Here is a 27,988-nt window from a genome sequence, read left to right on the forward strand (position 1 = left end):
TGATTTTTAAATCTAACCGCCGCCACTTCTCGCGGTCACTCCGAGCACGCGCAGCCTCCAGCCGCTCAGCGGTCCCACCGGGCAACGCGCTTCTCTCGCGAGATCTGTGGCGCTGCCTTTTAAAAATATTTTCCAATTGGGTGACCCCTGAGTAAACGTCACCCACGGAAAGGTCAATCTCTAAATCACCTTTATTCTTCACTTAATATGTTACATCAATTAAGAGGGGGGAAAGATAAGGGCGCACAGCTGATTGTCCTCAAAGCAGCAGTCGGTGTGACCAGCCCCCGTGGTCACTGAAGGAGAATGGGGGTTTCCACTTTGTCTTTTGTTGGATTTTTATTTTCGTCGTGACGTCAGCGAAGCGACCAGGGCAGATTACGTCATCATGCGTTGCCTGAGGTCGTCCAACTTTACAGATTCTGAAGGCAGTGGAAGAGTTTGAGGATTTAATTTAGAATCAAGAAAGGAGTCGTCTTCCGTGCTTGACTCTCGTTGCGCCGTTATCTGTTGGCGATGAAACCCTATTGTCCGTGTGTTTGCGGCTTATTCTCGATTTCACATTGGCAGATTTCCTAAATCTTTTCATTCATTCCGCTTTCCCAAATATTTACAACCGTGAAAAATATCTGAGGCCTAATTATCGTTATTTGTAAACAAGAATTTAAAAAATCTTCTTGTTTGTTGTTAACACTTCACTTTCTGCTGCCGAGTTCTTGTCAGAACTTCCTTGTGTTCAATCTGAAGATTTTTGAATCTGCATTAATTACATCATATTATTGGTTAAGGTAACGCAACTTCACTGTTATGCCGCGGGATATCTGCAACAGTAAGTATATATTTCATATTTTTTAAATGCTGAATTTTATGAATAAAGTCTTTCATATTGACTTTTGTGTATAAACATTACTAAATAACATGATTGATTAAATATGCATAAACAGCTACTTCTGAAGATAAATCAGAAGATTCTGAGGATGTAATTGCACTAGAGAGGGTACAGAGGAGATTTACGAGGATGTTGCCAGGACTGGAGAATTTTAGCTTTGAGGAAAGATTGGATAGGCTGGGGTTGTTTTCTTTGGAACAGAGGAGGCTGAGGGGAGATTTAATTGAGGTGTACAAAATTATAAAGGGCCTAGATAGAGTGATAGGAAGGACCTATTTCCCTTAGCAGAGGGGTCAATAACCAGGGGCTTAGATTTACAAGTAATTGGTAGAAGGATTAGAGGGGAGCTGAGGAGAAAATTTTTCACGCAGAGGGTGGTGGGGGTCTGGAACTCACTGCCTGAAAGGGTGGTAGAGGCAGAAACCCTCATCACATTTATATGCACTTGAGGTGCCATAGTGGGATTAGGCTGGATGGCTCATTTTTGGCTGGCGCTGACATGAGCCGAATGGCCTCCTTCTGTGCTGTAAATTTTCTATGATTCGATCATGTAATTTTCAGATTCATGGGGTTTGTGGTCTAGAACCATTTGGAAAAATTTGCTTATGAAATTAATTGATATTTTTTAATTGGTGTAACAAAGTGTTTTTGTATTTCATTGTGTGGAATTTGCAAAGACACTAAATTCCAGTAGTTGCTGAAGAAATTAGGGCTACAGCTAAGGTAAAGATTTTTTCCTTTAAAAGGAGGGTTGTTAATTGGAGTTTTAGAACTCCAGAGCCTTGAAGTTTTTAAACTTCTGTAAATTCAAATCTAGCCGGTGAATTGAATTCAATCAATGTCCTTAAAACCTACTTCTTTGACCATGCTTTTGGCCATCTGTCCTAATGTCTCATTCTTTAGCTTGGTGTTCATTTTTGTTTCATTACCCCCATGTTGAAGTGGCTTGGGACATTTTACTACGTTAAAGGTGCTATATAAATGTGAGTTGTCAGTGTATTATATAAAGTCTAGGAGATTATGTTGATTTTGAGCCATTCTGACATGAATGAATATGATCTTTATAGTACCTGTAGTAAATTAGAGAGGAGTTGTGCAGCTTCATTTCTGAAAAGAATGTAAAGTAGTGTGGCTAATACAATATTTAAACTTTGTTAGCTGGTTAGGAATATGGACTGAACTGAATTGGTCAGAACATGACCTTTTTGTGATTGTGTTGGTGCAGTGGGAAGAATCAGAATTGTGGTCCAGATTAAGAGTGGTTTATAGTTTGAAAGGGATGATGTGGCGTAGTGGGTTAATGCACGAACCTCTCACCTTTGGGACCTGGGTTCAAGCCCAGTTCAAACTGATAGGATGAAAGTAATTCTCAAGTTTGTTAGATGTAAGGGTCCTTCTTGAAATGGGTTTGGGCAATCTCAATTCAGTTTCTGTTAGATGCGATCACTAAATTAGCAGTCTCAGTTAGAGGCTGAAGGGATGACTGGTGTAAGAAATGGAAAATTCACATTGATACATTTGGTGATACTTTTCTGAACTTAGAGTTGAACGACTATGTTGGAAAGGCAAACAGGGAGTTTTAATCTGCTTCTGGCCATGCTGTACGTATTTGAATGCTTGATGCTGACACCTGCTGCCAAAAGTGGGAAAAAATGTTTTGTTCTTCAGCATTGACATTCCTCACCTTGATGAGCACAAACATTCACATGAGCTCAGTGTGAACGGAAAGAATGTTTGTAGTTTTGGTCTCTTCTATTTATATATGATGCTGTTTTCTAAGTAGGAGTCTGGTGCCAGGTGTTGGTAGTGTTGAGTTTTTAATGTACTTAGTTAAAATACAGTGGTGGCAGTCTACATTCATTTCTGACTCGTGGGGAAGAAAGAGGTTTGTGGAGTGAGTTCAATTGGTGGTTGCCAGTATATCACCTGTTTGCAGTTTCTACATTTTTGCTTTCTCACCCTTACTAAGGGTAATGTATTATGTAAATTCATAATGAAGATTCAGTTCTTTGCCATGAAGGCATTCATATTAGATATTTATGTGTCTGTCTAGTTTGATGAGAAATTATGTAGAAATGACATCCATGACCAATTAGTGAGTCTTGATTAAATTCTGGTAAATTGTATTATACTGTTCTCATTTAAAATTTTGTAATTAAAACAAATGTTGTGTTTTTGGATCTAAGGAAATTGTCAGCTAAGTCCAATCACTTTTGTTTGCCTCACTTTTTGATTTATAATGTTCTGACATTGTGCCTAGTTACAGTAGTAAATTCACAGAAAATCTCCCTCTTACTGTGTGTCATAGTTTTATGATTTGCTGCTATCTCAAGGTTAATTTAGTTCCCTTTCAGGGGTGTTCAGAAATCACTAATCTATTTCCTTTTAATTGGAGCTCAACATATTTTAAATAGTTATGCTTTCTTTTTTGTATTTAATTGAATTCATTGATTTCAATTTAAATACTACTTGGTGGAAACCTTGAGTTTGTGAATGAATATAGTATACATTTTAGAGTTAAATGTGTTACATGATTTAATTAGATAAATGTCTTCAATGCCAAGTATTGATTGCTGCAATAGTCTTTTGTGCTAACTGTGATCTTGTAACTTTCACCTATTTCCTGTCTGGCAATAAACTTATTAACTTTGTCACTTGATTTTCCTTTTAGTATTAAGTTTTTAGTTCTCTTTGATATGAGTGCTTATCCTCGCCCACTGTTTGTATTGCTCAGCATGGGTCAGTTAAAAACAGCAAAGCCCAAGGTAACATTTCTGAAGCTGTAAAGGGTTTCTGATATTTCATCATTTTTTTTTCATACTAGTTTGGATGGGCCTAAGTGAGTGCTATGTTTGTATAAATCTTTCTTGAGCAGTCCATGAAACAGGAGATAATATGACAAGTTTCATGAGAGCCAGGGTTGCATGTTGGTGGTGTGGTATTTGAAAATGTTCACAATCTGTACATAGCAAATTATCCAGTCTGGACGCCAGTCTGGCAACAATGATGACTATCTACACTCATGGCATTTCCTAAGTTATATTGTAGCAGTCACTTCACTGCAAAAAAAAGCCCTTTCAGTGTAAAATCCCAACTATCAAACAGATTTTATTTTGCAGATAGTGTTTCTTAACAAAAAATAGATGAATTCCATGAAGATGTCTGAATTTCATTTTAAATTTGTCTTCCTACAGTTTTCAAACCTTTTGCCAGGTTCATACAGCAATAAATGCTGGTGTGCTTAAAACTGGAAAAATGAATCTTTGAATGACCCTTACGTTGTGCTGCGATGAAAAGAAGCAGAGTCTTGTGGTGCTGTTGCTGGGAAGTTCACACTGTGGAATTGCTCCCTTTTTTTGGAGAAAGGTATGCTGATAGATTCTGAATTGCTTTTAGCGAATAGTGCATTGGTCTATTTGTAGATATTTATCAATAGTTAAAGATGAAGGAAGAAACATTTCTAATGAAAAAGAAATTGGTAAAGGAAAGGCTCCATTATATTTGATAACTTGCATTAGGGAAACAAATAACTGAACTCAATGTAATCCTAAATTTTCACTTTTACAGGGATTTGCCATGAGGTGTTGATACCTTATTTTAAAATTTTGAGACATAGGACCTAAATGGCGCAGCATGACTTTGCTCCAGCCTGGCTTAACTTTCCAACTCCACCTTCATCAACCAAGGTATTGCAATTGTTAAATTTTGCACTTTAAAGTGTTTGAATACTTCTGCCCATTTTTTCACTCCTTGTTTTTGGTGCACAGAATGTGTTTTGTCTTATGTGTACAAGGAGAAACTTTAAAAAAAATTCAGAACTGTGATATATTGTAATTTTGTAAGAATTGTAAAAATTTGCTTTTCTAGTTGGATTAAGGTGGCTTGTGAATTCTTAATGGATTTGATTGGGCTGTTTTGAGCTATAGTCAGATTTATCAAGCATCCATTTAAAAGCAGCAAGAAGGAATTAGGTTATTTCCTGATGATGTGATAGCTCTTGAATACGCAGGGACTTTCTAGCTTTGCATTCAGTTAGCATAAATTGGAATGTTTTCATTTTCACTGGGACAAGTGGAACCATAGACTTTCAGTGCACAGAAGGAGGCCATTCGGCCTATTGTGTCGGTGCTAGCTCTTTGCTAGAGAATTCAAAACTAATCCCACTTCCCTGCACTCTTCCCCATAGTCCTGTGTCTTCATTTGCTTCAAATATTTATCCAGTTTTCCCTTAAAAGGTGCTATAGTTTCTGCCTCACCCACATTCCATGCTCCAATAAGTCTCTGCTTAAAGAAATTTCTCCTCAGTCTCTTAGTGACAATTTGAAATTGATGATGCCTCGTCACTAACTCACCACCCAGAGGAAATAGTTTTCCCTATTCACTCCTTCATAATTTTAAAAACGTCTTTGCCTTCTCTGCTCCATTGGAAATACTGCCAGTATCTCAAGTCTCTCCTCTATAGTTTCTCATTCCTGGTATCATTATGATGAATCTACACTGTATGGGCTTTGGGGGCGATTTTAAGTTTGGGCAGGCGGTGGGACGAGTGCTTGTGCTGACTGCTCGTGGTCCTTGTTGAGAAGCCTGAGTGATTTTGAGGAGTGCTGGCAGCTTGTCAGATTGGGGGGGGGGGGGCAGCTTCTCTGCAGATCCAAACTGGAAGTACCGTGCTAATGGGTGGGGTGGGGAGGCAGTCATGAGGGGGGAAGGGAAAGGGTGCATGGGCAGGGCTGAAAATCTCTAACAAAACTTGTACTTAATGTTTTCTGAGCAACCTGCAGCGGTCCCTTTAAGGATCGCTGGTTAGGTTGCTCAATGCCTGGTACCAGTGGGCGAAATGTGATTGGTGCATGCTCCACCTCTTGGTATCTCAAAATTGCGGCCGAGTCCTATTATGTTATCGGACCTCAGTTAGCATATTACAAGTCAGGTCCTGCTTGAAACAGGTGGGTGCCTGGGCCACCCATGTGAGGGCCCTAACAAAAATGTTGGCAGGTGGATTGGAAGTGGGAATGGAGCGGTAAATGTTTTGCTGTGATTTTCAGAGCACTACAACTCCAGTCCTGCCTGGTGGAGGCCTTCAAAACAATGCCTCTGTCTTTAATGTCCTTTCCATAATTAGGACTGCACACAGTTCTTTAACTATGGCCGTACCAGTTTTGCAAATTTATCATTACTGCTTTAATCTTGTAATCTTATACCTCTGTTTATGAAACTCAAAATGCTATTGGTCTTTTTTGCGGTTTATCTCACATTTTCAGGGAATTATGTATTTGAATCCCTAGGTCGCTGTTCATCTACTCCCTTCTTCATCTTTCCATTGACTATATACTCCCATCCCTTGGTTTTCCTCCCAAAATGTATTGCTGCACACTTGTATCACATTAAATTGCATCTTTTTTTTGCCTGTAATTTTGCTAACCTGTCTGTTTTACTGAAGTCTTTTACAATCCTCTTTGCTGTTTGCAAATTTGTCAGCAAATTTTGATACTGTGTTCCCTATCATCACTCAATGCTGATCCCAAGGGAACACCACTTCCAACATTCTCCAATCTGAGCCTATTGTCCATTATACTTAACTCTTTGTAACCTTTCCAACCAGCTTTCAATCCACGCTGTTACATTTCCTTTTATAATATACATCTGAAACTTTCTAACAAACTTATTGTGAGACATGGTATCTGAAAATCCATATGCAGCACATCTACTGCATTCCCTTTATTCTTTCTGTCACTTCTTCAAAAAACCGTTAAATTTATCAAACATGACTTACCTTTAACAAATCTATGCTGGCTGTCCTTGATCAACCTATAAATTTCTAAATGTTCACTAATTTATCTTGAATAATGGATTCCAAGGGTTTGTCCATGACTAACCAGTCATTAAGTTACTCGCTTTATCTTTCTCTCCCTTCTAGAATAAAGGTGTTCAAGGAACATTGGCAACTTTCCAGTTCAATGGCAGAATCTACGGGTTCGGTAGCCTAGTGGTTATAATACTGGACTAGCATCCCAGAGGTGGTGAGTTCAAATCCCACCATAGCAAGTTTTGCACTTGAATTTTATAATTCTGGTAATTTATGGGCTAGCACCAGAAAAATAACCATGAAAGCTTCCGGATTGTCGTAAAAACCCAACTGGTTCACTAATGTCCTTCAGAGCCTGCCACCCCTACTTGGTCTGGCCCACATGTAACTCCAGTCCTACACTATGTGGTTGATTCTTGCCACCCTCTGAAATGGCCTAGCAAGCTGTCAATTGTAAGCAATCATTACAAAGTTCAACCATAAGAAGAAAATCGGACAGACCTATCGGCAATGGAGTTGAGCGACTGATCAGCCATGGTCTAATTGAACGGTGGAACAGGCTCAAGTGGCTGAATGGCCTACTCATGTTCCTATGATCCAGACATTGTATTAGGATGAAACTAAAGAAACTAGAGCCCAGTCAAAGTCCTCCTCACTAACATTTGAGAGCTGGTGCCCAAATTGGGAGAACGGGCCTACAGACTACTTGAGCAACAGCCTGACATAGTTGTACTCAGAGTCATATCTATCGCCAATATTCCAAACTCCTCCAGCATCTTTCTTGGGTATGCCATGTCCTACTGGCAGGATAGACTCACCAGAGATTGGGGTGGGGCACACAGTGATATACATTTGGGTGGAGGTGACCCTGGGAGCCCTCAACATTGACCCTGAACCCCATGAAGTCTTAAGGCTTCAGGTTAAACAAGACCAAAGAAAACTCCTATTGTTCACCACCTACTGCACCCCTCAACTGATGAATCAGTACTCTTTCATGTTGAACATTAGTTGAAGTGAACTGAGGGAAGCATGGGCACACAATGTAATCTGGGTGGGGGAACTTGAATGTGCACACCAAGAGTACTTGGTAGTACCACCACTGACAGAGTTGGCTGAGTCCTGAAGGACATAGCTGCCAGACAAGTCCTGGGCCTGGTGATGAAATAACCTACTTGACCTCATCCTCAGCGATCTGTCGCAGCCATGTCTGTCTAAAACAGCATTGGCAGAAGTGACCACCTTGCAAAGGCAAAGTTTGCTTCCATGGTGAAGACACCATCTACCATGTGATGTTGCACTACCACTGTGCTAAGTGGAACGGACTAAGGACAGATCTCGTAACCGAAGCCCAGGCAACAGTGAAGCACTGTGGATCATCATCGGCAGCATGATTGTATACCACAATCTGTATCCTAGGGGCTTGGCATGTTCCTCACTCCATAGTCACTATCAAGCCAAGAGACCAACCCTGGTTCAGTGCAGAATGTAGAAGGACGTGTCAAGAACAGCAAAAGGCATACCTTAGAATGAGGTACAAATCTAGTGAAGTTACTGCACAGGGCTACCTGCATGCTACATACCTAAAGCATAGGATATAGACAGCAAAGTGGTTCTTTAATCAATGGATCAGAGCAAAGCTCTGTAGCCCTACCGTGTCGAGTCAAAAATGTGCACAACCAGGCAACTAACAGGAGGAGGAGGAAACGCTATGAACATCCCCATCCTCATTCCTGGTGGAGCCCAACATGTGAGTGCAAAAGACAAGTCTGAAGCGTTAGTAAGTGTCTTCAGTCAAAAGTGCCGAATGGATGAGCTAACATGGCGTCCACGCATGATCCCCACCATCATAGATATAGGTGTCCAGTCAATTTGGTTCACTCCACATGATGTTAAAAAGCAGCTAAGTGCAATGTACATAGCAAAGTCTGACAACATCCCAGCGGTATTGAATCATATCATAGAATGGTTACAGCACGGAAGGAGGCCATTCGGCCCATGGAGTCCGTGCCGGCTCTCTGCAAGAGCAATCTAGCTAGTCCCACTCCCCCTCCCTTTCCCCATAGCCCTGCAAATTTTTTCCCTTTAAGTACTTATCCAATTCCCTTTTGAAAGCCACGATTGAATCTGCCTTCACCACCCCCTCAGGCACTGCATTCCAAATCATAACTGCTTGCTGTGTAAAAACATTTTTCATGTCACCTTCAGTTCTTTTGCCAATCACCTTAAATCTATGTCCTCTGGTTCTTGACCCTTCCGCCAGCGGGAACAGTTTTTCTCTACCTGTTCTCTCTAGACCCTCCCTGATTTTGAATACCTCTATTAAATCTCCTCTCAACCTTCTCTGCTCTAAGAACAACCCCAGCTTCTCCAGTCTATCCACGTAACTGAAGTCCTTCATCCCTGGATTCATTCTAGTAAACCTCTTCTGCATCCTCTCTAAGGCCTTCACATCCTTCCTAAAGTGCGGTGCCCAGAATTGAACACAATACTCCGGTTATGGCCGAACCAGTGTTCTATAAAGGTTCATCGTAACTTCCTTGCTTTTGTACTCTGCCTCTATTTATAAAGCCCGAGATCCCGTATGCTTTTGTTCACTGCTTTCTCAACCTGCCCTGTCACTTTCAACGATTTGTGCACATATACCCCCAGATTTGTCTGTTCCTGCACCCCTTTTAGAATTGTACCCTTTAGTTTATATTGCCTCGCCTCGTTCTTCTTACCAAAATGTATCACTTTGCACTTCTCTGCGTTAAATTTCATCTGCCATGTGTCCGCCCATTCCACCAGCATGTCTATGTCCTCTTGAAGTCTATCACTATCCTCTTCGCTGTTCATTACACTTCCAAGTTTTGTGTCATCTGCAAATTTGGAAATTGTGCCCTGTACAACCAAGTTCAAGTCATTAATATGTATCAAGAAAAGCAGTGGTCCTAGTACCGATCCCTGGGGAACACCACTGTATACCTTCCTCCAGTCCGAGAAACAACCGTTCACCACTACTCTGATTCCTGTCACTTAGCTAATTTTGCTCTTGTCGACCCTCCCTGTTACCTCATCAAAAAACTCAATCAAGTTAGTTGTTGCAGTTAGTTAGTTAGTTGTTTATTGTTGCAGACTTGTGTACCAGAGATGGTCGTTCCCTTCGCTAAGCTCTGACTCTAGCATTTAATCAAACGATGTGGAAGGTATGGCCGATCCACAAAAAATGGGGCAAATGTAACCTAGCCAAATACCACCCTATCAGCCTCCTCCCAATCATCAGTAACGTGATGGAAGGTGTCATCAATAGTACCATCAAGCAGCACCTACTCACCAATAACCTGCTCACCGATGCTCAGTTCGGGGTCTGACAGAATTGCTGGGCTCCAGAACTTACCACAGCTTTGATCCAGATGTGGACACAAGCGCTGAATGCCAGAGGAGGGGTGAGAATAGCTGCCCTCGATATCAAAGCAGCATTCGACCGAGTATGGCACCAAGGAGCCATGACAAAACCGAACTCTGGGGGTCAAAGCGAAAACCCTCCAGTGGCTAGCGTGATATCTAACGACCTGATGGCCGTGATTGTCGAAAGCCAGTGTTCACAGCCCCAGTACATCACTGCAGGAGTTCCTCAGGGAAGCATCCTCGGTCCTACTATCTTCAGCTGCTTCGTTAGTGATTTTCCCTTTATCCTAAGGAGTTTACTGATGGTTTCAGTGTTCAGCTCCATTTACAACCACTCCGATAACAAAAGAGCCTACAACGGGATCTGGATAACATTCCAGACTTGAGCTGACATGTGGCCCGAATGTAACCTACCACTTAAGTGCCGGGTAAAACCACTTTGAATAAGAGAAAGCCCAGCCACCTCCCTTTGGTGACACCACCATCGCCGAGTCATTCACCATCAACATACTGGGGGTCACCACTGACCAGAAGGTGTACTGGACCAGCCACATCAATACTGTGGCTACAAAAGCAGGACAGAGGCTCTGTACTCTGATGCGTGGCTCACCTTCTCACCCCTCGAAGCCACTCCACCATCTGCAAGGCTCGTAGGAAGTGTGATGGAGTACTCACCAGGTGTATGGATGGGTGCAGCCGCAACAAAACTCGAAGCTTCACAACAACCAGGACAGAGCAGTTTGCTTTATTTGGTGCTCCTGCAACTGCACTCAATATCCACCCCTTCCACCACTGGCGCACTATGTACGATCTACAGGACGTGCAGCAACTCACCAAGGTTACTTTGACAGCAGCTCCTTCCTCTGTGAGTTGTACCACTGAGAAGAACAAGAGAAGCCAAGTTGTGGGTACACCATCACTTCCAGGTTGCCCTCCAAGTCACATGCCATCCTGACTTGGACATACATCGCCATTTCTTCATCATCGCTGGCTCTGAATCATTGAATTCTGTACCTAACACCACTGTGGGTGCACCATCACCACAAGGACTGTAGTTCAAGGAGAAAGACTACCATTTCCTTCTCCGGGCTACAGGGGATGGGCAATAAATGCAGCCTTGCCTGCATCGCCCGCATCCCAAGAAGAAATACATTTAAAAAAAAAGAAAACATTACATAGTTAAAATGAATTGAAAATGTGTGGCTAGATCCTCTGGTATCTCCTCTGACTTCTTTCAACAGCTTAGGGTTCATGCTAGCAGGGCCGAGTGATTTATCCACCATGAGTTCTGCTAATTTTTCAGAACAAATTCCTTTTGCTCTGTTACCTCTAACAATCATTCCACATCCTCCTCTAGTACACCTACGTTCTTAGTTCTACCATCATTTGTAAAAATTGCAAAATACATATTTAATATCTTTGTCATACCTTCATCCTCCACGATTCGATGTCTTTCGTCCCTGAGTTGTCCTACCCTCTTATTCTTATGTTTATAAAAGCTTGTACTATTTCCTTTCATAATATCTGCTAGCCTTGTTTTATATACTCCTTTTAGCCCTTCTAATTTCCCCATTACACTTTTTACATTCCTCATGACATTAATTTTATCATATGCCTCCTTTTAAGCTTATTTAGTTTTAATCTCTCTTTTTCCAAAGAACCCTGTTCTTTGATGCACCCCTTTATAGGAATGTATTTACTATGTACTCTATCCATCTCATATTTGAAGATTTCCCACTGAGGATCCATCTACCTGTTTCCTAACTTTTCTACCCAGTTAATTTGGGCCTGTATCCTTTTTATCTCACTGAACTTTGCCTTTTTCCAGTCCAGCACCTTATGACTCTTATTATCTTTTTCTGTTCTTACATTGAACCTAATTTTGTTGTGATTGCTATATCCCAATTGTTCTTCCACACCCATGTCAGTAATTTGACCACCTTCATTTTTCAGAACCAAATCAAACAATGCTTCTTTCCTTGTTGGACTACAAACATACTGATCTGGGAAGCAGTCTTTGATGCATTCTAAAAAGCATTCCTCACTTTGACCGCATGCATTACTTTTATCCCAATCTATTCGAGGTTAGATAAACTCACCCAACTTGCCTTGTTACTCTTGCATATCTCTCTGAACCGTCTGTGGATCTTCACCTTTGGTGGTTTGTAATACACACTGAGAATTGTAGAATTTCCCTTCCTATTTGTTAACTTTATCCACATCAATTCCATCTTAACATAAACCCCAGGGCATTCTCGCGATGTGATACATTCCTTTACTATCACTGTCATCACATCTCTCCGCCCCCGCCCCGCTCCCGTATCCCTATGTCTGCGGAAAATATTATAAATAGGAATATTAAGGTCCTGGTCCTGTCCAAACCTACTGCTGTATTATAATTTTGTAATACCGCTATATTGTAGCTTTTGCATCATGCCCTTTCATAGTTATTAATACTTCTAACTATCCAATTTTGTTTTGAATGCTTTATGCATTCACATACATACCATTCAACCCTGACTCCAATTTTTTGAAACCTTGAGTCTTCTACTTTCTCCAGGTTTTCTCATTTAATTTTTTGATCTCCCTTGTCCCTTCTACAACAGAGCTTTTTAGAATCTCTCATTTCCACATTGCCTTTTTTCATTCATTTTAGATGACTCTGTTTCTGTGTGGGGAAATTTAGATAGTATTGCAGGATTTCCTTTTATGGATCTCATGCCTAGTTTTTTAATGAAAGGTAAATAGTTAAAGATAGTGTTTCAATGGCACACCAGTCTTAAGGCAGCAGTTAAAAAACTTAAATTATGAAAACAAACCTATCTTGCTGTTTCTGTGTTTGTGCTTGTTTATAAAATTTGCAAATATATTTTCACACCTGGTTACATGTTCACTTTCTGCAAGTTTAAACATACTCTTTCTTGCAAACACCTCTTCAGGATGTGTTTACAGGAATTCATTCACAGAATCAACTTCTCTTTCTGACCCACATGCTAGCTGACATTGTAAGTGATCCTCTCTCCTTAGGCACTTCCCCCACCCCCCCACCCCCCTCCCTTTCAAAACCACTGTCATCACCCCCTTCTCAAAAAATCCACCCTTGACCCCTCTGACCATGTGAACTATTGCCCCAACTCTAACGTCCCTTTCCTCTTCTAAGTCTTTGAATGTGTTGCTTCCCCAATTGTGCTCATCTCTCCCGTAATTCCCTGTTTGAATCCATCCAATCAGGTTTCTGCCCTGCCGCAGCACTGAAGTGGTTGTAACCAAAGTTTTAAGAATGACATTCTCTGTGACTGTGGTGCATTATCCTTCCTTGACCTTTCTGCAGCCTTTGACACAGTTGACCACACCATCCTCCTCTCGAGCTTGTCCTCCATTGTCCAACTTACTGAGATTGCGCTTACTTCGTTCCTCTTTTGGCTTCTTTTCCCTTTCCCACATCACCTCGGGCATCCCTCCAAAGATTGATCTTTGGCCCCCACCTCTTCCTCATCTACATGCTGCCCCTTGATTACATCATCCACAGATATGGGATCAGGTTCCACATGAATGCAGTTGACACCCTGATCTACCTCTCGACTACACCACTGCCTCTATCCTGTCAAGACTACTCATATGACATGCAGTATTGAATGAGCTGAAGTTTTCTCCATCTAAACAGTAGGAAGACCAATTTTCAGCCCCACCATATTTAAAACATATAAGATTCTGAGGGGGCTTGACAGGGTAGGTGCTGAGAGGGTCTTTCCCCTGGCTGGAGAGTCTAAAACTACGGAGGCATAGTTGCAGGATAAGGGGTCGGCCATTTAAGACTGAGATGAGGAGGCATTTCTTCACTCATGGTTGTGAATCTTTGGGGTTCTCTACCTCATAGGGCTGTGAATGCTGAGTCGTTGAGTAAATTCAAGGCTGAGATAGATCGATTTTTGGACTCTAGGGGAAATCAAGGGATATGGGGATCGGACGAGAAAGTGAAGTTGAGGCTGAAGATTAGCCATGGTCTTATTGAATGGCAGAGCAGGCTCGAGGGCCCATATGGCCTACTCCTACTCCTATTTCCTATGTTACCACAAACTGTACCCTCGCCATCTCCCTCCCTGGTGATTGTATCAGGCATAATCAAAGTCTAGCAACCTCAATGTCAATTCAACCTCGAGCTGAGTTTCTGCCCCATATCCTCTCCACCACAAAGATAATATTATCTACATCTGCCCCTAGCTCAATCCATCCGCTGCTGAAATCCTCATTCATTGCTGTTGTCACCTCCAAACTCGAATATTCCATTTATCTCCTAGATAGGAGACCAGCCTGCACCCTCAATAAGCTCTCTTTCATTCAAAATTTTGTTGCCCATACTCTATCCCGCACCAAATGCCACTCGCCCATCACCCCTATCTTCACTGACCTACAATGACTCCTGGTCTTCCACACCTCAGATTTAAAGTTCTCATCCTTATGTTTAAATTCCCCCATATCCTCGTCCCTCCCTATCTCTAAAACTTCCTCCAACACTACAACCCTCATCTTCCCCCATACTCTGTTCCTCTGACTCTGGTCTCTTGTGCATCCCCCTATCTTTGCCCCACCATTGGTGGCCTTGGCTTCAACTGCTTAGGCCCCATGTTTTGGAATTTCCCCCCCCCCCCCCCCCCCCTTCACCGCCTTAAACCCTTTTCTCTCCTTTTTAAGACCCTGCTTAAAACCGACATTTTTTGACATGCGTCTGGTTATCCCCTCCTAATATCTCTTTCTTTGGCTCGGCGTCTATATATTTTGACTCCTATGTGATGTTCCTTGCAATGTTTTTCTATGTTAAAGATGCTTTATAAATGCAAGTTGTTTATTACTGATTCTTCAGGTTGCTGTATTAGGGATGCTATAATATCTGTCTTGTCACAATGTGCAAAATGTTTGGGTCCTGAGCACTGTTGAAATAGCAGTGAAATGTGTTGATAAGACACACTTCCAGAGAATTCTAATAGAAATAAATCTATAGTAAAGACTGAAAAACATGAAAGAACTTGAGCATCTTTAAAGCATTCTGGGCTATAAAAGTTAAGCCTTGTTAGTCTTTCAATTCTACTTGAAATCACTTAATTTACCCAGTCATGTAAAACTGAAGGTTATTTTAGTTTGGAAAAAAGTGGTATGTTTTTTGTCTTATTTTATACTTGACATTAAAAGCAGTCAGACATTGGATGTTTTGTTTTATTTAGCTGTGCAAATCAAAGTCATCTATTTGGTACCTGTTCTTTCCACATGTACACTGTTGGATTTTGCTGTCATAGGGTATATGTAGACAGTGTTATTGTGATTTGTTCTCTCTTGTGCTGTTACAACCTAGCGCATTATTGTTAGTGGTGAGTATCACAGTATTCTGTCAAATGTTAATCATCTTAGATCTGTTTTCAAAAGATTCATGGCATTTTCTGAAGTTTAAAAAGATTTCTGGCAAATGTACAGTAATCCTCAATCCTTGAAGTGATGCATATAGAAATGACATGACATTTTAGCTTTGTAATACCTGAGTCAGTATATAAAACAGTTGATAATGATAATTGGCTAATGTTGATACAATGGTGGAACTTAAGAACGTAGTGTTATGCAAAGTTTAGATGCTTAATGGAGGTCTGTGCTGAACTGCCCCCATAGCTCAAGTTAGATTCCCAGTCCCTGATCTCAGCCATGATAGTAGTAGGGATACTACAATTGGCTTCAATGTCCCTCAGCCAGGGAGGGGAAAATCAGCTAGGGTTCTGGTTCCAGCTTCTGATTGCCATCCATTGACACCTGGAAAGTGCACGTGTAGATGTTGGGTGATGTTTGGGCATGATTGTGATTCTCCGCACCCCCGCTCCATAAATGAATAATTTGCCACAATCAGTGTCAAGTCTCGTGAAGAATGGTCACTTGGGTGAGGTAGCAGAAGGGTGCTGGCACTCATTCAGCCATACCCAGCAAGAGTGAAAACATCGAGGAAATGGGAAGGGCAGGCAGAAGAAGAAAATTGGCAAACAAAAAAGGGGAAGCTGTATGCTATTGGCCTAGTTAATGCTTTTTAAATTTAAAAACTTCACTAGAATAATATACAGTAACAATTCCCAGTGGTGTTATGCTTTCTTTATATGAATACAAATAATAGATGCTTAAAAGATCACTGGATGGAGCAGAAACCCTACCTCCCAGCACTTATTGTCGTGGCTTATATGTGAAGAAAGGCCACTTGGATGAAGTGTGGGGGGGTTGCAGGTTCCTACCTATGTTGTCTTATTCTGACCAGCATCCAACATGTAAATCTTTTATTCCTTCACTGGATATTCTTCTGAGTTGAAGGCTATGACCTATTTGTTGGAGTACCTAAAACAACTAAAGTCACTTCACATCTTGGGTAGTAGAGTCCATTAGCTCAGGCAATGTTGTTGTTTATGCTGCTGAAACCCTCATCCATGCTTTTGTTACCTCCAGACTCGACTGTTCCAATGCTCTCCTGGCCAGCCTCGCACCTTCCACCCTCCATAAACTTCAGCTCACCAAAACTCTGCCCGTATCCTAACTTGCACCAAGTCCTGTTCATCCATCACCCCCGTGCTCGCTGACCTACATTGGTTCCTGGTCCAGCAACGCCTCAATTTTAAAATTCTCATCCTAGTGTTTAAATCTTTCCATGCCCTCGCCCCTCCCTATCTCTAACCTCCTCCAGCCCTACAATTGATCTCTACGTTCCTCCAATCTGGATTTTTGTGCATCGCTGATTTCCATTGCCCCACCATTGGCGGTCTTGCCTTCAGCTGCCTAGGCCCTAAAACCTGGAATTCCCTCCCTAAACCTCTCGCCTCTCTCTCCTCCTTTAAGACGCTCCTTAAAACCTACCTCTTTGACCTAGCTTTTGGTCACCTGTCCTAATATCGCATTATGTGACTCGCTGTCAAATTTTGACTTAACGCTCCTGTAAAGCGCCTTGGGACGTTTTACCATGTTAAAGGTGCTATATAAATGCAAGTTGTTGTTGTAATCATATTGAGATCTTACTTATGTCCATTTCTTGGTCGTCAAATTACTATCCCCACTGAGACATTGGTGTCCTTTTGAGATACATAGGCTATATAAATGGTAGAATTTGCTCTCTTTCTGGGTCCTTTATCATACTGCATTGGGACTGCTAACTTATCATTTGAAATTATGTACCTGCTAATCTGTTTGAAGCCAGCAAAACATCTGAATGCAAGAACCCGCAAATAACACTTCTTTATTGACTGATCTCTATTATATTAGTATTACTTCAGTGTTTTTCTCGCTGAATAGAGTAGGAGGCTTGACATGTGGCTTTTCATTGATTACATAACACAAACAGTAAGCTGTGGGTGTTATAATTTTCAGCCTCCCCTTCTTCACCATAGTATATCTTCAAAAAATCTGCATACATTTGCCTAATATGCTTGTAAGAAGTACATTTTTTTGTAGATTATTTGTCATAATCTGAAACTTCATTTAAAATGTTCCTATTTTGTCTTAAGTATGAAAGCTGAATGTGACTTTTGATTTTCTTCACATTCGTAGATGCTGATAGTTTGAAAGATCATGGAATGGTTACACCATTTGGAATAGCATGTCAGATTGCACATTCATCTAGGATGAACTTCATCAATTTGTAGAATAATGAGGAAGATTCAGTCCCCATAATTTGTATTGCTATTTGCAGCCACGGTGCTGAAAAATAGTTATACGTATGCCAGTGGTTGTATTATCTAGTTTCTGTTTCTGGATTAACCCAAGTATAAAATGTTTTTCTTAATTTGCCCATGGTCCTTTGCAGAGATTGGTGCTAACTGGTATATTGTTCAAACTTTAAATTGTTCCTTGTTGAACAAAGACATAGTTGCTATCAGTTTGATCAGATTTGTTGTCTTGTGCTGTTTGAATTTCTTTACCTGCAGAAGTGTTATTGTGAATGCTCTGAGATATCTCTGGGTTTAGTGTGCTTTATATATCCATATGCTTTGGGTTTCTCTTCTGTCCTCTGATGCAGTATCTTATATTGAAAGAAAGTACTTGTGTGTGTGGATAACACACAAGTAAGTAACACGATTAGAGCATGGAAAAGGAGGATGCTGAATTTCTTAATAAAATATTAGTACTAAAATATTGATTGAGATGTATGAATTGCTAAGTAGGTTCACCATTTTGTCTGTCAAAAATCATAAGCTACCCTATTAGTATTTGTGCTCTGTACATTCATACTAATTTATAGGTGGAGTAAACTCAGTTATAGAATCATAGAATGGTCACAGCACGGAAGGAGGCTATTCGGCCCATCGAGTCCGTGCCGGCTCTATGCAAGAGCAATCCAGCTAGTCTCACTTCTCCCTTCCTATCCCGGAGCCCTGCAATTTTTTTTCCTTTCAAGTACTTAGCCAGTTCCCTTTTGAAGGCCATGATTGAATCTGCCTCCACTACCCTTTCTGGCAATGCATTCCAGATCCTAACCCCTCGCTGTGTAAAAAAGTTTTTCCTCAAGTCACCTTTTGGTTCTTTTGCCAATCACCTTAAATCTATGTCCTTATCTAGTTCTTGACCCTTCCGCCAATGGGAACAGCGTCTTTCTATCTACTCTGTCTAGACCCTTCATGATTTTGAATACCTCTATCAAATCTCCTCTCAACCTTCTCTGCTCCAAGGAGAACAACCCCAGTTTCTCCAGTCTATCCACGTAATTTAAGTCCCTCATCCCTGGAATCATTCTAGTAAATTTCTTCTGTACCCTCTCTAAGGCCTTCACATCTTTCCTCAAGTTCGGTGCCCAGAACTGGACACAATTCTTCAGCTGTGGCCGAACCAGTGTTTTATAAAGGTTCATCATGGTGATGCGAAGGTGCTTAATCAGTTAATTTTATATATTTTTATGAGTAACTAATTATATATTTATATTTTATACATTCACACACATACCTGGTTGGCATAGGACTTCACTTCAAATCCAACACACTAGTTGATCAACATATCCATTTCTGCAGCTGTAAGAGCCTTGCATAAAATTAATCCATGTAGTATCAACTCAGTTTGTAATAGCTGTAGGATGATAGGTGAAAACTGCCCACAGTTTGGTTGAAATTCCCCTTTGCATTATTTGTAATACATTGGCTAATGTGTTTGCATGAAATTCCTCCACTTTTTTTATTTTAATTAAGTCATCAAGCTATTTATTTTAAACAGATTTTGTTAAAATAGCAAAAAGAGGAATTTTATGCAAAGGTGTTTCAAATCCTATAGTGGCAATCTCGCTCAGAGGAGCAGTAAAAATAGCTAGTGTGGGAAATTGTAATATTCAGTGATATGGTAGAGGGTTCACATCTGAAATTTAGGTTTGGAAAATAAAGTTTCAAATTTGGAGTTGATTACCAACTAACACTTGAACATCTCTGTTATGATTTTCAGGCTGTGTTAGATATTTCCCGCCTACTCGGTATGAAGGACCATTTCCATAAGCAAGCCCTAAGTGTGATTTTATATGTACTACAATATCCGGTAATTTAGCATTGCCCAGGATTAAGCAGAACACCCTTGCTAATATAATTTTCAGTTTAGAAATGATACAAGCTCTCTCTCATATCCTCATCTTCAGATAACAGAAGAATAATCACTGTCTGACCTTGTGGCTTAGGCTGCAATCTATGAATCAAGTTTTCAAAAGGTAAACATTAAACAATAGCAAGAAATTGGAATAGTAGATTTCATTAGCTTATAACCTAACACTCTGAATTCCCAGTTTCAAAACCAAAAAAAGCTGTATTGCTTTTCTAACTCTCCTAATAATACTGAGGCTGGATTAGTACATGTAATACAAAGTTTTATATGTGAGGTTGAACCCCTCCTGGAGCCTCGCCTACTCATCTCCACATGGGCTGCAGTATAGTAGAACAGGAGGAACTGCTGAACGAGCCAAAAGCTGCTGTATATATTTCTCGCCTGGGCGTAGAGCTGTCGGTTAGACAGTGAGTGCTGTCAAGAGCCTGGCTGACATTTTTGCAACAACAACCCTATCCCTCCTGGTAAATCTACAATTAGCTTGGGCTGTTTTTGCAGCCTCTGTAAACAACTTCTCAAACAATGACAATTTCCTGGCCAAAGTGAAAACAAAGAATTTAACTGCTATCGTCTGATAACATTTGCATATTTTGACACGCAGCCTTTCAGAGCTATTTGTTTGTGTGGGTGGGACGAACCAGCTTTCACAACAGGTGACTGAAACGCCTGAAACTTTCTTTAAGCTTTAGTCAGAATTGTGAATATGGATTCTCTTCCAACATACAAATCCAGTCTGAAGTTATCAGTTTAAAGTGGTACTCTTATAAGCCTTATTGTCACAATCGCCTTGACTCCTGTCTCAGTGGTGACATTGGGACTGAAGCGTGTCCCTGTGAATATCATCCGCCTTCTATGCAAAAAATGATTTTGTGTTGATGGTGGTGCCATTGAAGGTCAAGGGTAGATGGCTGGGCTTTCCCTTGTTCAAGATGGCCATTACTTGCAGCTCGGTGTGAATGCTACCTGCCACTTTTCAGCCCAAGCCTTGATGTTATCCTGGTCTTGCTGTTGGCTGGCATGGGCTGCTTTATTATCGGAGGAGTTATGAATGCAACTGAGTACTGTGGAGTAGTCACTGAATGGCCCCACTCCTGACGTTATGATGGAGTAAATTGATGAAACAGCTGAAGATGGTTGGGACAAGGATGCTTTCCTTAGGAACTCCTGCAGTGATGTTCGGGGACTGTGATGACGAGCCCCTGAAAACCACAACCTATTGAAATTAAGAGAAAAATGCGGGAATAACAGAGCTATAGTAATTGGTGACTTTAATATCACCAGCTCAAACATTAGTAAACTCAAATTTATATTTTTAACTTGCACAAATGCTCAACTGCTAAAAGAAAAAACACAATCAGAAAGCAGCTAACCATACCACTTACTTAATCAACTAATTGACCCATCACCAGCTCAAACTACAGGTAAGGCACCAGCTAACTGTCTAACCAATAGCTGCCATCTATTACCTTTTGATTCTATCCTTAATCCCTTAATTCTGCTTCAACTATTGACATTCTTGGTCTCAAATGGAGCTCCTGTGACTCCTTTTATTGCTAAAGTTGCCTCCAAGGAGCATGGTTTCTTCTTTTGTGCTGAACATTTTTCTCCTCAACAGTGCTTAACTCTATAAAGCCTAAGTCTGTCAAAGACATTTTAAATAGTTCTCTCCCCTCCGATATTCTCCCTATCCCTTTCAAAATCGCCGTCATCACACCCTCATTACAAAACCCACCCTCGGCCCCTCTGACCTTGCAAACTACTGCCCTTTTCTCTCATTTCTCTGCATTTTTCTGGCCTACATCCAAGGGTTCTGAAAGAGGTTGCTGCAGAGATAGTGGATGCATTGGTTATGATCTTCCAAAATTCCCTAGATACTAGAACGGTCCCAGCGGATTGGAAGGTAGCAAATGTAACCCCGCTATTCAAGAAAGGAGGGAGAGAGAAAACGGGGAACTACAGGCCAGTTAGCCTGACATCAGTTGTTGGGAAAATGCTGGAATCCATTATTAAGGAAATGGTAACAGGGCACTTAGAACATTAAAATATGATTAGGCAGAGTCAACATGATTTTATGAAAGGGAAATAGTGTTTGACAAACCTATTATAGTTTTTTGAGAATATAACTAGCAGGGAAGATAAAGGGGAACCAGTGGATGTAGTATATTTGGATTTTCAAAAAGCATTCGATAAGGTGTCACATAAAAGGTTGTTACTCAAGATAAGGGCTCATGGGGTTAGGGATAACATATTAGCATGGATAGAGGATTGGTTAACGGACAGAAAACAAAGAGTAGGGATAAACAGGTCATTCTCAGGTTGGCAGGCTGTAACTAGTGGGGTACCACAAGCATCGGTGCTTGGGCCTCAGCTATTTACAATCTATGTTAATGACTTGGATGAAGGGATCGTGTGTAGTGTATCCAAGTTTGCTGATGATACAAAGCTAGGTGGGAAAGTAAGCTGTGAGGAGGACACAGAGTCTGCAAAGGGATATAGACAGGTTAAGTGAGTGGGCAAGATGGTGGCAGATGGAGTATAATGTGGGGAAATGTGAGGTTATTCACTTTGGTGGGAAGAATAGAAAAACAGAATATTTTTTAAATGGTGAGAAACTATTAAATGTTGGTGTCCAGAGAGACTTGGGTGTCCTGGTGCAAGAAACACAAAAAGTTAGCGTGCAGGCACAGCAAGCAGTTAGGAAGGTAAATGGCATGTTGGCCTTTATTGCAAGGGGGTTGGAGTACAAGAGTAAGGAAGTCTTACTACAGTTGTATAGGGCTTTGGTGTGACCTGACCTGGAGTACTGCATACAGTTTTGGTCTCTCTATCTAAGGAAGGACATACTTGCCTTAGAGGCGGAGCAACAAAGGTTCACTAGGTTAATTCCTGGGATGAGAGGGTCCTCCTATGAGGAGAGGTTGAGTAGAATGGGCCTATACTCTGGAGTTTAGAAGAATGAGAGATGAGCTCATTGAAACATATAAGATTCTGAAGGGGCTTGGCAGGGTGGAGGCTGAGAGGTTGTTTCCCCTGGCTGGAGAGTCTAGAACTAGAGGCCATAGATGCAGGTTAAGGGGTCGGCCATTTAAGTCTGAGATGAGGCATTTCTTCACTGAGGGTTGTGAATCTTTGAAATTCTCTACCCCAGAGGGCTGTGGACACTGCGTCGTTGAGTATGTTCATGGCTGAGATAGATAAATTTTTGGGCCCCAAGGAATATGGGTATCAGGCAGGAAAGTGGAGTTGAGGTTGAAGATCAGCCACGATCTGATTGAATGGTGGAGCAGGCTCGAGGGGCCGTATGGCCTATTTCTGCTTCTATTTCTTATGTTCAAGGACTTACATAAGAACATGTTATTGCCTCCCAAATCTGTGCTCGTCTTTCCTGCAACTCCAGTTTGAATCTCTCCAATCATGTTTCAGCCCCTGCCTCAGCACTGAAATGGCACTAATCTAAATCACTAATGACATTCTCTGTGACCGTGGTGCACTGTCCCTCATTGTTTTTCGTGATCTCTTGGCCTTTGACACGGTCGACCACACCATCTTCTTCATTCCTCCTCTGTTGTCCCTCACTTAGTTCCACTCTTTATCCAATTACAGGCAGAGCATCTCCAGCAATGGCTTCTCTTCCCACCCCCACACCATTGTCTCCTGAAGTACTCCAAGGATTTATCCCCTCCACATCTAGAGGGTGCCCCTTGGAGACATCATCCAAAGACCTGGAGTCAGGTTCCATGTGTACAGTGACGTCACCAAACCCTATCTCTTAACCACCTCTCTCGACCTCTTCACTGCCTCTGTGTTGTCTGACATTCAATCCTGCAGAGCCACAATTTCCTCCACATAAACACTGGAAAGACCAAAGCCATTGTCTTTGGCTCCGATCCATAGCTTTTTCGCCTCCAGACTTAATTATCTCAATGCTCTCCATGCTGGCCTCCCATCCTTCACCCGCCATAAATTTTAGCTCATTCAAAACTTCTGTACCCTATCCCACACCAAGTACCGCTCACCTTTGTGCTCGCCGACCTACATTTACTGCCAGTCTCCCAACGCCTTGATTTTAAAATTTCCATCCTCGTGTTCAAATTCCTTCATGGCCTTGCTTTCTCTGCAACCTTCTCCAGCCCTGAGACCCTCTGAGAACTCTCCGTTCCTCCAAGTCTGGCATCTTGTCCATCCCGTACTTCTTTCGCCCCACCATTGGCAGCCGTCTATGCTATGTGGTCTGGAAATCCCTCTCTGCCTCTCCACCTCCCTCTCCTTTTAAGAGCCTCCTTAAAGTCCACCTCTTTGACCAAGCTTTTAGTCAGCCCTCCTAACGTCTCCTTTTTGGTGTGGCATGCTTTTTTGTCTAATTACGCTTCTGTGTAGAATCTTGGCATTTTTTTTTGTATTAAAGCTGCTGTATAAATACATGTTATCATTGAATACTATTGGTTTTAAGAAAAGAGTAGACTGAGGTGATCTCACTGAAGTTGTCAATATTGTGATTAACAAAAGTTATTCTCGGCAAAGTGCTTACTGCAGTGAATGTTCAAATATTGGTGAATGAGTTTTAAAAATTTGGTAGAGTAAGCAGGGAAGTTGGAGGGATATCTTTTAAGTAAGATAATAAGTTACCAGGGAACATCTTTGAAGCACACTGTACATATGTGAATTCAAGAGGCAATTTGTGTGGTTTGTGGCATAAAATGGATTGTGTCATAGGGTGACATGCTGGGTAGATGGGGTGAAAGAGGTTAAAACAGAATGAACTTATTGGGTCTAAAGCCTTCTCTTGTTCCTTGAAGACGTTTTGGGCTGTTTTATCACTGGGGAGATTGGAACTTTGGGAAATATGGACTTGAATCTTTTGTATCTTTTTCCAGGCATTGTCTGGGCATTTTATGTCATATATGATGAACAGAAAGAGTAATATTTCACCATTATTTGGTGCAGCTAGATTTCAGGCGGGATCAGCTTTTGGTGGCTTTGATAATTTAAAGTTGCATTTAACGCTGTTAGATCTTAAACACTGAAACCCAATTGAAATTTCTTTTTTTCTTTTTTTCTCTCTTCTCGCACATTTTCTCACTCTCTTCCTTTCTCGTGCACATGCTCTCGCGCTCTCAGGTGACCATTCACGTGGTGGGGGTAAAAATGTCCTCCATTATTTAAGCCATTGTACTTTTTCCTGGTAGAAAGTTAGCGGCATTTCATTCACCAAGGGATGCTACTTGGGTCGGCTGTGTGGAAGATACAGTGGAGCAAGATAAATTATAAACTGGACTGCAACAACAATGCTTTGAATTCACCTGTTCTGTATGTGGTTGCATCTGCCCCTTGTATGTGTATTACACTACTGAACCATACAAGAGCTCATGAATGGAGACCCACCATCTCATTTAAGAGCATACAATCAGTACATTTCCCTTTTAATCTCTTTTTAAGGAAATTAGCAATGCTAGATGGTGACGTGGGAACTGAAAGCATATGGTTTCAAATGATTCCTTCAATTCTCACTGTCATTTCCTTTTTCACTTATGTACAGCCTCTAGTGAGCTTAGCATATTGTGTCATATATAACTGAAAAAAAATCACAGTATTGCAAAGAATAACCTGTCATGCATGCAGTTTAAGTAGTAATTTAATCTTCATATGTTCATAAACCACTCAAGCTCTTCATTTTTACAGTTCATAGAGTTATTTGATTTTTTCAAGTGAATTGTTGCATTGTAGCTTGCTCTATCATCTATTGTGCTACAATAGAAGACAGAACAAGCTGCAAGGCAGCAACACACTTAAGAACTGTGAAATGGTCAAATTTAAATCGACTCATTCTTGGGCTAGATGGAGAGTAATTACCTGTGATTACAGGTGCAGCTAAAAGTTTGACCTGCAAAGTCAGTTTGGCTCTGTCGGTAGCACTCTTGCTTCTTAATCAGAAAATTGTGGTTTGAAGCCCCACTTCAGGACGTGTGTGTGTGTGTGTGTGTGTGTGTATCTCTCTCTCTCTCTCTCTCTCTCTCTCTCTCTCACTTAGGCATTATACTCCAATGCAGTAAAGAGGGAGTACTGCACTGTCTAAGATACCATTTGTTAGATGGGATGTTCAGTCGAAGCCCTTTCTGCATATCATGGTCCTATCTTCAACCAACGCTACTAAAAACAGATTAGCTGCTAGTCACCGTGTTGCTGTTTGTGGATTCTTGCTGTGCACAAAACGGTTACTGTGTTCAAATAGCAAGCCATCTTACCTCAAAGTAATTCATTTTATGTGAAGTATTTTGTGTCCTTTGAAAGATATGATATGGTGCCATATGAAAGTCTTTCTTTTAGATCTTTTGCTACTAAAATTGTTAATATTTGATTTCAATTTCATTTGTTGATATTTGTTTTTTTTTGCACTTGTAGCAGTCACTCAATGTTGAAAAGAATCCTGAAACTTTTGTCCGACCAGAGAATCGTTATGATGTGAATCGCAGGCGGCACAACTCTTCAGATAGCTTGGAGTCTGCTGGTGCACGTTCTGGCGGAGGTGTGTTAATTCATCAACTAATTAGTGTGGTGAGAAAATTAAAAGCATGTTTAGAGTTAGCATGTGTGGGGCAGGGGTTGGAAATAGGATATTACAGTAGTACTTGGCTTTGTTAAATATTGGAATTGATACCTTAATGTAAAATGTTTTAAATCTCAGTCACTCATTTTGAATATTCAGTTCACTTTGTAATTTATTTCCTGTAATGTAGTTGAGTGTCCAGGCAACAACAGAACTGTATAAATATAGCTTGTTCAGTAAGTCATGAGTGAATATACTTAAATCTGGGATGACTTGTCCAGCCTATTACGTAAAACTTATAGGCATGATTTTACGTGTGTTGTCCTTTTGACATAAGTGGCATCAAATTAATTTGTTGTGAAGTCCCTTGTCTTTATTTTTTACTTGATATATTTAAACACTGTAATAATGAAGTTTGCTATGTACACGTTGGATGTGTTGATCCAGCAAACTGACCTCATCATAGCGTGTGGCTCTGTTGTTTGTACAGCATTTGGTTGGGTTTGTATGGACAAATGGTGATACATTGCAAAACCTGTGAATTAGCTGCTCAACTCACTCATCGGATGTAAATCATATACCATGGGTATTTTCAATGTACTCTTTTTATATCCTATATTACAATTGGATGAAGCTAATTAAGTGGAATTGATTTAATGGTGCCCTGTATCCCTTTGTGGTTTGTTTCCAGTGCAGCTAATGATTGTAAGTACAGAACTGGATTATCATTGTGATGTGGGTTTAGAATATTCTCTCAATTTTTGAAGTTGAACTAATTAGTACATAGGAATGTAGGAACAATAAAGACCCATATAGCACATCTTACTTTCTTGGTCATCCAAGACTTTTGGCAGACTTAATTTGACCATCTTTGCTACCCCCACCTATGTCCTCTCACTCTTCATTGAATCAGCAATTGATCCAGTTACTCTTTGGAATGCTTCGGTTGAGTGGATATTTATTGCACTATGTCAATTTATTCCTTCAGTTTGGCTTGAGGTTTTAGTTTATAATCATGCCACCTGGTTCTGTTGACTTGGTTTTGCACAAAATACCTTTAAATTAATTTCATTGATCTAAAAACTTGAATCCTTATTTTCTAAGGGGGAATCCTCTTTGAGAATATATTGAAGACAAGGTCTTGCATTGTGGGATTTTCTTTCTTTTTAGGAAATGTTATTGTCAAACTAATGTACTGCTTTCTTATTACTTTTATTATTGTTTGCAGAGTGGGAATAAAATATGTTTGGTTTGTAGGAAACTTTGGAAGAAAAGAGAAGAATGGTTGGCGGTCACAAGGAAGGGGCACAGAAACTGTAAATCCACGAAGTGGCTACCATGGAGGAAATCCCCGTCCTCGAAGTGGTACTTTTCATGGAGGAAAAGCCCCAGCATTGCATGAGAATAACTTAACGGAAGATGAAAATGGAAAAAAGGAAGAAAAGGAGAAACCTAAGCAGTTTGAGGCTGAGGATTTTGTAGGTTGATTTTTAAAAAAAATCTTAGATTAAGATTTAATGTTAACATCTCTTATTTTAACTTAAATTGTAAATTCATCAAATAATCTGACATTTATGTAGTTGTGCATTAGGTCATCACCATCTGATTTAAGATGTTAGGTATGTATTTGGAAGCCATTTCACAAAATATGAATGCACGATGCAATAAATTCTATAATTTGAATTTAAGTTGCTTTATTTTTTTTTCCCCTTTTTTAAAAGCAATTTTTGGTTCTCAATCAGTTGTTTTTCCCTCCATTAATAGATTAGCAAGCTAA

General features: G+C 40.7%; 1 protein-coding gene across 2 annotated transcripts in view; it reads left to right on the forward strand.

Moving 5' to 3' along the window:
- The first annotated feature begins 351 nt into the window (after positions 1-351).
- Positions 352-27,988, forward strand: part of LOC137322991 (vasculin-like) — a 72,388-nt gene continuing 44,751 nt past the window's right edge. The window contains exons 1-5 of one of the 2 annotated variants that reach the window (XM_067986311.1): positions 352-829; positions 4,084-4,255; positions 4,457-4,575; positions 26,067-26,190; positions 27,469-27,689. In XM_067986311.1, coding sequence (XP_067842412.1) covers positions 4,513-4,575; positions 26,067-26,190; positions 27,469-27,689 — 408 coding nt within the window. In that variant the 5' untranslated portion in view covers positions 352-829; positions 4,084-4,255; positions 4,457-4,512. The remainder of the gene's footprint in view (positions 830-4,083; positions 4,256-4,456; positions 4,576-26,066; positions 26,191-27,468; positions 27,690-27,988) is intronic. The other variant, XM_067986300.1, reaches the window with a different exon arrangement.

The sequence above is a fragment of the Heptranchias perlo genome, chromosome 1 (genome assembly GCF_035084215.1).
Source record: "Heptranchias perlo isolate sHepPer1 chromosome 1, sHepPer1.hap1, whole genome shotgun sequence".
Classification (NCBI taxonomy): domain Eukaryota; kingdom Metazoa; phylum Chordata; class Chondrichthyes; order Hexanchiformes; family Hexanchidae; genus Heptranchias; species Heptranchias perlo.